At 33.8% G+C, this 13,087-nt stretch overlaps 1 protein-coding gene across 2 annotated transcripts; it reads left to right on the top strand.

Moving 5' to 3' along the window:
• Nucleotides 1-512: 512 nt before the first annotated feature.
• LOC107792080 (delta(14)-sterol reductase) lies at nt 513-10,221 on the top strand. 2 transcript variants are annotated; one of them, XM_016614268.2, is made up of 13 exons: nt 513-671; nt 758-875; nt 1,528-1,598; nt 2,420-2,476; nt 3,221-3,312; nt 4,189-4,236; nt 4,876-4,996; nt 5,086-5,132; nt 6,375-6,456; nt 7,862-7,938; nt 8,080-8,199; nt 9,462-9,536; nt 9,623-10,221. In XM_016614268.2, the coding sequence occupies exons 1-13, from the start codon at nt 624-626 to the stop codon at nt 9,774-9,776; spliced, it is 1,110 nt and encodes a 369-aa protein (XP_016469754.1). In that variant the 5' UTR covers nt 513-623; the 3' UTR covers nt 9,777-10,221. The 2 variants fall into 2 exon arrangements, with proteins under 2 accessions (XP_016469754.1, XP_016469755.1); XM_016614269.2 differs by lacking the exon at nt 8,080-8,199.
• Nucleotides 10,222-13,087: the final 2,866 nt, after the last annotated feature.

Here is a 13,087-nt window from a genome sequence, read left to right as displayed (position 1 = left end):
CTAATATACGCTACATAAACTCCTCTAGCCTCCAAACATCTCCATAGAACCTCTCTCGGGACTTTGTCATAACATCACTATATTTAAGAGTTTTCGGAAGATAATTTTATTTTTACCAAATACGTAAAACTTCGAATCATCTTATTAAGTAATTTGTGTTTACTTCCTATTCATATTTCGAAAAATATTCATTATCCTTTTCTTTAACCAAAAGCATGAATAACGATTTTCAATAAACATATTTATCCTTTTTTGAATTTCAATATATACAACTTTTTATTTGTAATTATCTTTTTACTTTTAATAAATTTATTTTAATATGCTGAGTTATGAATGTACCTCAGAGGGGTGTAAGTATAAAAAGTTTTGATTTTGAAATATAGAAAATACATATTATAGGAGTTTTTGGTGTAATTTACCCTTAAACTAAATTAGTATAATTTGCTGCATACTGGGGCTGAGTTTTTTCCTTTAAACAATATTCCTTTTCAGAATTAATTAATGGCAGTAGCTTTCACATATATACTAGGCGGACATCTCCACCAAACATAAACTGACCGCAGTGAAGTGAAGTGAATTGAAGTATTGAACTGAACTGTGACTTCTCAATTCAGTATCTGCCAATGGATCTCAATTATCTCTTCAACTCCCTTTTCCCCTTATGGACTTCGGTCAGCATTTTCTCTTCTCTCTTTACTCTCTATTCATATATGTGTAAATATCTTTTACTGATTTCATTCCTTTTTGTTGAATATAGGCTGCTATGTTACTCTCATTCTTTCTGTATTTAGCAACTGTTGGATCTATCCTACCCGGAAAACTTGTTCCTGGTGTGATTTTATCTGATGGAACTCGCCTCCATTACCGTTGCAATGGTAACCTATGTCTTTGTTTTTTTCTATATAATGTACATTGGTCTATATTTTCATGTTGGGTTTAAGTTATATGGGGAGCAAGAATTTGAAGATTATGGGTTCGAGATTCTAGTCTTTTTAAGTTAGTGGATACTAAATTAATAATTTATATATATATTCAATAAATATCTGAAGTCAAATGCACGATTTTTACCAAAGTTATTGGGTTCGACCGAACCAATAACCCGTATTCTAGCTCCGCCCAGCACAGACATGGTTACGATTTTTTTACGCCGTCAACTTACCATTTATTCTAGGTTACTAATCACAATGGCGGATGTATGTTATGGGTATGGATGCTCAAGCAGACATTACTTTTGGAGCCACAAACATTTATTTATATAGAAAAACTAATAATTCATACAATTATGTTACTTGAGCACCCAGTCTCAGCAGTAATTTTCAGATAAAAAAATAGTTGAGCACCCATGATATAAAAATTCTTGATCCGCCACTGACTAATCAATGCTATAAAGTAGAGTTACATGCGATTAACTTAATGTGACCTGATTGTGTAAAATATTTTTTACTGGTAGTGCATAGAGCTTAAGCTTCTTTCATGTTTCTCTATTTGTGCCAAGCTCAGATTGTAAATTTATTATTTTTATTTCAGGTTTGTTATCACTTTTGTTGTTGGTTTTGCTTCTTGGAGTTGGGGCACAGATGAATCTTGTTTCACCTACTGTGAGTGTGAAATGTTTCTATGTAGCAAAGGATTATACATTTTGGTCAGATTATGTAATTGTACCACTAGTTGCTATTCGGTTCATTTGCATTTCCTGTTCATAAAATTGTTTGAACAAATGTTGTTTGCAAAAAAAGCTTCTTATGGGGAAGCAAGGTACAATTTCTTGCCACACACTGTTGTATTGATGATATAGAGAATTTATATTCCGTGTTTCTCAAGTATCTCAATTCAGGTGGAACAAACTTCTATGTAGTTTCCTTTCCGTTGCATGTATGAGGTGTAGAGATTGAGCAGCTGTTTATGTCCCCGTGAACTTATTGTTCCTTGTAATAACACTGAATTTGGGATCTGGGGTTATAATATCAGTGGAAGAAGAAATAATTGTAACATTATATGGCTTTCTCATTTCAATTCAAAGGCTTCAACAGTAATGCTGTTTTTACTTCCAACTTCTGCAAAATCTATCTCTGGTTTTGCTCCTTTTTCAGAATCGTACTTTTAATTTTTTCTTGTGTTTGTTTTCTGTTGTTATCAATCTGATTTATCTTCGTTATCCCTGGAGAATAACTTGGTAAATTACAAAAAATGAAGAGGACAGATTCTGCTTTTGATGTGATTGCACGAATTGATTCATTATATAGCACCTTATCTGGCTCCAAAAAGTTGCTTCGCACACACTGTATCTTCAGATGTTGCTGAATACATGAGAAGGTTCATAGTGTTGTATGTTTGGACTACTGGAATGCATTTGTCAAGGTTTCTGTTTTTGCGGTATGCTCATAAAGAGATGAAATCACCTATTCATTACGCATTGCAGGCAATAGCAGACAGAGGGTTTGAGCTTTTGTCCACAACATTTATCTTTAGTGTTCTTGTAAGTCAACATTCTCATACCATGTAATTATTAAGCTATTATCATGCCATTTTCTGATTAAGTTCTGAAACTCTGGGATCTCCTGTGAGTAATCCATCCTCCAAACCCGAGGGAAAAACTGCAGGTTAGAGAAGTTTAGTGGATGATGGTAGTCACTTATATTTGCGAACTTGAGAGTAGAAATCCATTTACCTCTTTCTGGAGTGAGGAGGTGACCTTGAACACACTAAGACAATGTCTGACATTGACCTTTTGACTTACAATTTGTTAGTGTCAATTCTTGTTTTATACACCGGACTTGTGCCTGCTTTCGACATCTATTATGCTACCTTGGGAATTTGTCTCTAATAATAGCTGTCATATAGGGCAGTGTACTTGGAGATTGATATGCAAGTGAGTTGAAATAAATAAATAAAAACTCATGCTAAACTTTTGGCTATTAGCTCAAGTATAATTTCCTCAAATTTTGGTGTTTGTTTAACCGTGGACATTTTCTTGGAAGTTACTCTTCTCACGTCATGTTTCAACAACTTGGGGAAAAAACATAGGTATGTTTTGATGTTTGTCAAATAATGGATCTATGACCCATACAAACCAATACCACAAGAAAGTAATATGATTAAATAAAATAAATTCTTGGCTATGCTTTTATTGATGCAAAATTTATTGATTTGCAAAAATTCCAGCCAGTTACAAGTTTGATTCTGACATCTTATTTTTATCCTACTGCTGAACGATATTTAGGTGACATTGATGCTTTATTTGGCTGGCTGCAACTCACGTGAGAAGAGTTCATCACTGAAACCTCATGTCTCAGGAAATCTAATTGATGACTGGTAATTCAATTGACTCTATGCTGAAGTTTGTACTCTGAAAAGTTCTTAACATTAATAAAACTGTAATATCATTCTTTATTGAACTGTCTTTCCGTCCATCCTTTCATCTATCCCGTGTAAGTTTCTCTGAATTGTTGTGAAGTTACCAGTTAACATAAGATTTTATTTAAAATAGCAAGAGCGGGATTGAAATTTTTTAATTTTCCTCAAATGCATTTAGTACTGTATTTCAGCCTGTGTATGCAAGATGGCATGGATTATTATCACAGAATTGAGAGTTCATAGTATCTGATATATCTGTTATAATCTATGACTATCAGTAGTCTTTAATTTTCTCACTTGGCTCTGATTGGACCTTAATAATAGGGAATTTCTCTGTCGAAAAAGAAAAAGGAGAAGAAGAATTATGCTGTCAAAATACATTGTTTCTATGACTATCAGTAGCCATATATTTTCTTGCTTGACTCTAATTGGACCTTAATAACCGGGAATTTCTATTTGAAAAAGAAAAAGAATGAGAAGAAGAATTTAGCTGTGAAAATTTATAGTTTTCACTTTTCAGCTTTCTGTTAAACAGAGTAGTTTGATCAAGGTTGACAGGTGACAAGCAAAGTGTTGTAGTTCAAGAGAACACTTCACTACATACCAATTTTGTCAGAAATTACTTTAGTTAATGCTGAGAGATGAAACACCAGCATAATGATAACAATCGGATTCTGGGCAATTAATGTTCTTGTAGTTTGTCACCACATTGGAGCAGGATATATATGTTGTGCTCTACTTATAAAAAAAAGAAGTGCACTATGTTCAGATTCTGTTGATTTCGTTATAATGAATAAGATCCTGATATTTCTTTGATCCTATTTCTTTGACTAGGTGGTTCGGGATACAACTAAATCCTAATTTCATTGGCATTGATCTCAAGTATGTTCTCATACCTCAGACCTTGTGTTTCACCATTGTGACAAGTGACCAGATCGTGAATTAAAAGCTTTCGTCATGCTATATTTGGATTATGTAGTTTATACTTTTGTTGGATAGGTTCTGTAGTAACTTTGCGGCTTTGCCTAAAACATTTCATGTTAATGACCAATCCATAGGCAGTCATGTCTGCAATAGTGAGTTGTGAAATTTGCATATCTTATTTAATTTAGCACTAAAAACGTTTTTTTTCTTGCTACCTGAGTGGAAGAAAATGTGGAGAACCTAGTGGTAGAGAACTCTTAATTTGTTTGGAGAGAATTGTTGATGATTGGGGTGAAACGGGTCCAAATGGAATGAAATGGATTTTGATGATTCATATAGCTGATTCCCAACTGGGGTTGATTTATAGTAATTTGCTTCTTACCCAAGTAAAATAATACTTGACATGAAAAACTTATTTCTGATGAGTTGGAACTTGTCAATTTCCAGGAACCTTAAATCATAGTAAAAGTCCTCGTCAAAGAGATTCTGAGAGGCCCATATATTTATTTTGTTTGTTATAATGACTGTAAGCTTCAATATCAAGTCTATTTGGTTCTCTTTTGGCTTCTCTGCTTAATGATGAACTTTCTGCTGCAGATTTTTCTTTGTTAGAGCTGGTATGATGGGATGGTTACTTATCAATCTTTCAGTTCTTGCAAAATGTATTATAGAGGCCAAATTGAGCCAATCAATAATTCTCTACCAGCTATTTTGTGGGGTAAGTTGGTGGCTGTGCACTTCCAAGTCTGGCTTCTTGAATATATGCTTGTGATAGTTAAAACTTCTTTTCTATGCATTTAATTGCAGCTGTACATCCTTGATTACTTCTTCTATGAAGAGTTCATGACCTCCACGTAAGTTGGCAGCCTTCTTCTCTCTTAACATTTTTAAGATAGAAAAGTTGCTGTTAAACAAAGAACTAATGTTTCTCTCTTCTTCCCTTTCCTTAATTTAGGTCAGCTGTCCAGATTTTCGTCTCCCTTTCACCTCCAGTCTCTTTATCTTTATTTGTTGTGCGGTTATTATGCTTTGATCTAGAATTTGAAGTGAGTCATCCATATAACACAAATACCACATTATGTAACAACAGTAGAAAGAGAGTACAACAACAACAAGTGGCAGAAGGGCTGCAGCCTAACAATGGTAACACAAGGGAGGGTTTAGTTGTTTAGTCATGAGAAACATTAGTCTGGGCAGGTATAATGTGGTTCTTGGTCCATTTTCGTGCTTTAGAAAGGTAACACCGGAAGTTGTATTATTAGAGGATTATGATGTTTATCGGCACTTTGGCCTTCTGATTGGTTTAGTTAGTTTATTTGGAGGAGAATGGCTAATAAATGGAATTAGGGCTATAGAGGGTAGCTGGGTTTGGTCCACAGAGTCATGGTCTTAGCATCAGAAGCTAGGTGGAAGCGGAGGGGGTTAGTGTAGCATTGGTTGTTGTACATGTCTTGGCCCTTGGTGATAGTTGATTAGTAGCCTTAAAACATTTTTATTGTTCTTTTTTTTCTTTTCTTTTTTTAATTTGGAGACATTGAGCATCGACCCATCTGCCACAAGGTTAAATAAAAACAAGAAAGTCTTCTTTGAGTTTCGTATACATCCAAGAACAGTGATTCCGGAGAACCTGTGGTGGTGGTGCTAACATTTGAACCATAGCGGAACACGAGTAACTGCCAGAAACCTGGAAGGTCTGGCTGGCTTACTACTATTCTCACTTTAGGATTGATTGAAGGGAATGTTGAACTGTCATCCTGTTTTAGCTTTAGTGAGTGGTTTTGATTTGTACATTAAGGTTTTAATGCTTCTTGAGCGTGTACCAATGCAATATTTAAAATTAATTCTGTTGGTGTGAGATTATTGGGAGCATGATTTTGATAAAAAAATTGTATTTTCAAGGCTTGATGTTTCTAAGCCCCAAATGTCTTCTAATTAGCAGAATGATATGCTTGTTTTGTCGGACAGTGATTATATATTGATGGCATTAACATCATCTATTCCTCTTACTTTTTCCTTTCTTTTTAGTCTTGATTATGTTCCTTCATCGAAATTTTGAGCATTTACAATTGTGTAAAATCTTGTGTCTCCCTTTTTAGATGGGATATAATAGCAGAGAGATTGGGCTTCATGCTGGTTTTTGGTGATCTAGTCTTTATACCGTTCACCTTCAGTATTCAGGCATGTATTCATAACCATTTCTTACTGCCACAAACAATTCTGTCCTTGCTTATAGATGAAATCTGACACCTTTGATATCAGTATAACACAAATGTATAGGATGTAACTGAATTCTCGTCAAAAACATAGTTTTGAGTTATCACATATATCCTTCATTTCCTACTAAATGTAATGATATCTAGTCTCGGCCATGCCAATGCATTTACTTTTCTTGAATTTAATACCTCACCTCATGCTACAATATTTCAATGGGTCCCATGTTTACACTAGTTTGAATACCAGAAAAGTTTTTGGTTCTCGTTTAGAAGAATTTGAATCAGGGGCTTACTTATGAAAAAAAAAAAGTAATTTAAATCTTGGGCCTTTTAAAGAAACGAAATGGAAAAGGAGAAAAACATGTGTTTTTTTTAATTTTTTGTTTTGTGAGAAAACCTTGTCTTGAAACTGTTTTTTTCCTTTCCTGGAAAATGTTCTGAACAAATCTCGTGTTTCATAAACAAAAAGAAAATTTCCATGTATTTCCAGAACTCAAGACATGAAGAGCCTCTGTTGTTAAAAGAGCCCACTGACTCCTGCTCGTAGCTGTGAAATCATATGAAACAAGAGAGAATCTTGTTAACTTGATTGTAGATTGTATACAAGAGGGGCTCCTTATATAAGAGTCTTAGTCTACTTATAATACTGTAAGTTCTCTCTGATTAATAAGACAAGCAATTATCTTCTCCATTAAATACAAAATAGTCTAAAATATCCTATAAAATTTTCTGCATAACATTCTCTACTCGAGTTCAATGGCCCTAAATATTTTGCAACCTATACAATATAACATATAACTACATTAATTTTCTTGATTTTCAAGGGTAGCCAGAATGTTTTCCAATTTTCTGTTGGCCTGCAGTTGATAATTCTGTTTGAGAGGGGGAGAGAGAGCTCTAAGATTATGGAAATAAATGCTTGTTTTTGTTTGCATGTTGAAATAAGAGTCTAATCTTATGTTGTCATCTCTGCGGTGAATTAATAAGAATAAGGCTAGGAGATTTAGTGACAATTGCATGATTGTGATAGTCATGGTCAATTTCATGGTTTGTAGGTTGGGTTGGTTAGTGGAAAGGAGTCTGATGAGTTTGTGTTCGGCTACAAGCGCGATAGTGTGCTCTGCTGTGTGTCAGATTGTATTTTGGACAAGTTTGGCTGTGTGTGCAAGGAAGTGTAAAGAGGAGTAATGAATTTATCTTATTGAGAAAAAGGGCTAATAGTACATAGGAGTGGGAGGTCTCCATTTTAGTGCAGCCAAAACCCAAGCTTTTAATTGGAGACAAATGGCATACAAGAGTAACAAACAGATACGATGAAGCTTATTCTGGTTGTCAATGTGGGGTTTTATTATGTTTCTATTCATTTTCAGGGTTGGTGGCTTTTGAGTAACAAAGTTGAGCTAACAACAGCAGCAGTAATTGCCAATTGCCTCGTCTTTCTTATTGGGTAAATGTTTCCAGCATGCAAGGACCTCTAAATAGTACTATTATTTTTTTATGATTGCACTTTCTTTATGTCATTCAGACAATTTTATTTTTTACTTTCACTTTACTGTTTCTTGATATGGTCCCTGTTTCGGATTGGAAGGTACTTAGTGTTCAGAGGTGCCAACAAGCAGAAGCATATGTTTAAAAAGAATCCCAAGGCACCCATATGGGGTAAGCCCCCAAAAGTTATTGGGGGGAAGTTGCTTGCTTCTGGCTATTGGTAGGCTTCTTGATGTTTCTTTTTCTACTCTCCTCGGTATCCCAGTTCTCCAGAACACAAAATGAGTTAAGACTGAGAATGACTTTATATTTGTTAATTTAGTATTTAGATTTTAGCATATGGGCAAGCTTTTGGAAAAGCACATAAAGTATGTCAATAAAGTGGACACGTGCAATATGATAAAACTGTCAGAAGTCTGTCTTGCGCAATCCTCATCTCATGAGCTAGCTTTTGGAGTTGAATAAGGCTCAAAGTCCTTTTTCTTGTCATGGACCAGAGCTGGACCCAACCAAATTCTTGGTTTACCCGATTTTGGGCCTCACATTATGTTGTCCATGCTCCAATTGGCTGGAAGGCTTAGGTGTGCGGGGGAGGGGGGTGGGCGGTTGTTAAGATGTCCCACATGTTGTGGGATGTGAAATTGGTCTCTCTATGGTCTTGGACAATCCTCACCTCTTGAGCTAGTTTTTGGAATTGAATTAGGCTCAAGGTCAATTTCTTTATAATGGTACAATTCAACAAAAAACATTAAGAGAAGAATAAATAGTGGATAGGAAAGAACTTATTACAGGCAGATGAAAAGAGTTAATTACTATAAGTAATGCTAAATATCAACATCCCTAGAGTGCTGACAATTTGAGGTCTCAATTGAAAATCAATTCCAAATAATTAAAGATCTGACAACAGTGCTAGAAAAATTGAAAACTCTTATGAATTCTTTCTGTTTTATAATTACCTTTCAAGATATTAGTTTTTTCATTCTAAAGTCCTACTCAAAATATTAAAAATTCGACATCAAGCCAAATTAACCTCATAAATTTGGAGAAAGGAAGTAATTTCTTTTGGATACATTGTAAAGCAAAGAGTTTGAGTGCTATTGAGTGAAGCAGAAGCTATTAATATTGCCACATCAGGTCTAAATTTAGTCTGCATAGCCACCAACTCATGCGCACTAATAAGGTCGCATAAATTTTAGCGAGCTTTCTTTTTTCAATCTTAACCAGACCTATGTGCTAGGAAGAAGTCGTAGGACTGGGTTTTCTGGAATTCTGGATTTAACCGAATGAAATTTTGTGTGAGAAAGCCTATTCTCTTTTATCAAGTAATCCAGGTAAAGGATTTGGTGTTATTGATGGTTTTTACCCCTGGTTATAGCATGGCTTCTGAAGTTCATTACATGAGGCATGGGTAGCAAAAATGGCAGATTAAATTTTTTCAGTTCGTCATTTTCAAAGTTCTGAATCATTCTATATTTACTGAAGGGGCATTGCTCGACACTGTAATTACCTTGGGGACTTGTTGCTGGCATTGTCATTTAGTTTGCCTTGTGGGATAAGGTAATGAGTTTGAACTCATGCAAATTCTTTCTATGATTGTTTGCTTATTAATAAAAATAGTCACATTCACTTGTGTATGCTTGCAGTTCCGCGGTTCCATACTTTTACCCCATATACCTTCTTATTCTGCTAATATGGAGGGAGAGAAGGGATGAAGCTCGATGTGCAGAGAAGTACAAAGATGTGTGGACAGAATACCGTAAACTTGTTCCTTGGAGGATCTTACCTTATGTTTACTAGCTCAATTGTTTATCAATGTGGCTGCGCATTAGAGTCGGGATTAGCGTCACTGTACTGTTACCACCAAACAGGAGAAGAGACAAGCGCATGAAATGATATAAAGTCTAAACGGGGCTATCGCCCTATCTAAGCAGCTTTCTCCTCCGGAAGTAATCTTTTAATCTATTTCAGTGCTGATGAGCATTGAATCTTTTAAATTATTTTCCAGAACCAACTTGTACACCAAATGTACTTTATAACTGCAGGCTTCTTGTAATAAATGTGATTTTGGCTTCTGTTAAGAGTCCTTTTGGAAGACTCTGCAGTGCCTCTAAATCATCTGTTTGTGCTGCAGAAATAGGGCCTTTGCAGTATTGTTCACATATAAATATTGAAGTGTATTATTGTGTCCTGAAGTTCTTAGAATAGCTTATTGTTAGAAGCATGTTTCCAACTTCCAAGTTTTCTACAATTGTGCTCAAGATGCTAAGTTGTATTATTCTCTTAAGCCACTACATATTGAAGCAAATTTAACTATGTAACACTGTAATTATTTGCACGTGGAACCTTTGTCTAACAGAAGTGTCCTAATGTAGTATTTAGTTAACAATTACATACCTAAATTAGCAGGGTACAAAGTCTGATACTCTAGTTTGGCAAGGGAAAAAAGTGTCTAGATTTCATAACTTGATAAAATTTTGGTTTACTCTGGTTGGCAAGGTTTGGTTACCTTAGATTAGCAGGGACGAAAATCTGATAAACTATTTTGAAATTCTACTTTGTCAAAAGATATGTGGATTTAGTTGGATCAGAACTTGATGCAACCTTGAGTTGACCCTAATTAGTTGGAATTGTTTTCTTTGGTTACTTTGACTGTTTTATGCCGCAAATGGAGGTTATACTATAAAGTTCATATCCAAATCTTAAATCTGGACTATTTCGCGTTTTCAGTTTCTTTCCAGACCTCAATTCAAAGAAATAATGAAAAGCTCTAGATATGATCATTTCATTAAATTATTGAAAATAATATACTTGTCGATCTTCCTATACTAATCATTAGGGAAAGTAGGTCGATCCCCAGGACAGGAGCATTAATATTCTGTTCAACCAAGGCTTTTAGCGTTCAGGGTATCGAGTGATTTAAATTAATTGTATATATAAAATTTTCACAGAAGTTATGGGGTTTGACGATCCCTCAAGATTACACATAGATCTTCCTCTGTTGATCCCCGCTTCAACCTTTATTTTCTAATTTTTCATGACTAAAATATAACCAATTAGATCTTATTTACTTAAAAAAAATCTAGGACTCAAGAGTATAATAGGAAAAACATAACATCTATACAAGGACATAAAATCTTCGATGTCATTCTGTACCGTTGTCATCGAGCGAAGTTTTGTATGCTTAGCTGCTTTTGAATTTCTCTGAATTTATATAATTAATGCTTGAAGCTAGCTTCAAAAGAGATTCAATAAATAGAGGCGAAGATAATAGAGAGATACAATGTCCAAATAATTGCGTGTGCACATTGGAAATGCAACTGTTCATTAACAATTAGTATATTTTTTTTTTCTAATGCACGTTTCAGTTTCACTGTATTTTGTTGTGGATATATATGAATGAACAAGACAACTCGGTAATTGTGGAGAATACTAAATTTAACATCATTTTTGGAGTTTGGCAAATGGCAAGTGGTGGGGTTGGCAATGACTCCAATGCACAGACCAAAATGAGTAAATTGACAAATATGGACGTGGTGTTTGAGTTATAGAGGGGGGTTGGGGGACGTGGCCCCCAAGACTAAATAAGTCGTCCTTATATGTCCTATATATTTTTAAAATTTAAGTTTATTGAATTATGATAATTTACTTATATATAAAGTGATTTTAAATATACGTATAGTATATGTACAATTAACTATTTAGTTCTGCTGAATATGTACGAAAAAAAATATAGATTAGCCCGTAGTAAATGAATGTTTTCATGGTCTTTACGGATGCAGGTAATAAGATGGTGCAATTAAGCACAAGCCAAATGTAGTACCATTAAATTTTTCTTAATCTTATGAGCAGTAGTGAATAAACTTGTAGCTAAGTACTTAAATCGTCTATGTCAATAGCGTGAAATTATTTCAAATTATAGTTGCGAATTATCCCTTGTACTTTCCTCCTAGATTTTTGTTATATATAATTCAACATAACTTATTAAAATAGTAAATAAAAAATAATTTTCCATTTTAAAAATTGAAATAATTGTAAATTATTTTTTACCAAAAAAAAAAAAAAATTATAATTCTTGTCAGTGTTAATTGCTTCAGTAGTTTCACAAGCTCAGTTTTTTGAATTTTGTTGTGTAAAAGATTAAATCTATGATAACTAATTTATATACTTAGAATTTTATGTCTGGCTAAGAATATAAATCGAGTTGATGCTCGAGTTCTCTAATTAATTTTTCAAAGGAGATAATTTTTGCAATTTTTAATTTCCGGAATGTCGCTTCTTTGACAGGCGACCTACTGAATTCTTGTTCAATTATCCATATTTTGATCAAACTCTACTGCGTAATCGAGTTGATGCTTAGTTGTGTGGTTATTTTATCTAAGAAGAGAAATTTAAACTCCTAGTGGTGTACAAATAAAATCGACAAACCGCACAAATCCGATAATTCGAGTCAAACCGAGAAAAAAAACCCGACCATGGTTTGGTGTTGGAAATAAATCCGACCATATTTGATTTGGTTTGGTTTTAACTAAAAAAACTCACACCGAAAGCAAACCAACCCGACATTATATGTATAGAAGTTTTAAATATATTTAATACATAAAAATATTTATTGTAGTGTAGTTTATAATTATTTCTTAAATTTTTTCATAGTTTTATCTTTTAACGTATTATTTCAAGCTTAAGCTTATAATTTTTGGATGCACCAATAAGTTTTATAGTCCATAAATGTTAGTAACTCAAATAAATCCTAAACCAAAATCAAATCAATATTAATGCTAATAAAACATTCAATTCAATTGTATTTTGAATGAAAATAGTGTTGGATATTTATTTTTTAGTTTTTTCACGATTTAGATAAAATTTACTTATTACTTATTTTTCTTTCAGTGGTTAGTCATGTAAATAATAGTACTTATTAGTCATAATTTTAAATTATGTTTGTTTTCATTATGGCTTATTAATAATATTTATTTTTTGCAATTTTATTATCTTTACTGTTGAATATTTTAGTACAATGACATGACTCATCTCATATTTATGTTATTTTATTAAAAAAATACCTTATATAGTTCTGTCTTGCTAGGATTAACGAAATATTTGGAGCATAA

This window comes from Nicotiana tabacum, chromosome 2, assembly GCF_000715075.1.
Source record: "Nicotiana tabacum cultivar K326 chromosome 2, ASM71507v2, whole genome shotgun sequence".
NCBI lineage: Eukaryota > Viridiplantae > Streptophyta > Magnoliopsida > Solanales > Solanaceae > Nicotiana > Nicotiana tabacum.
Note: the sequence above shows the minus strand (reverse complement) of the source record. Positions and strands in the feature narration are given on the sequence as shown.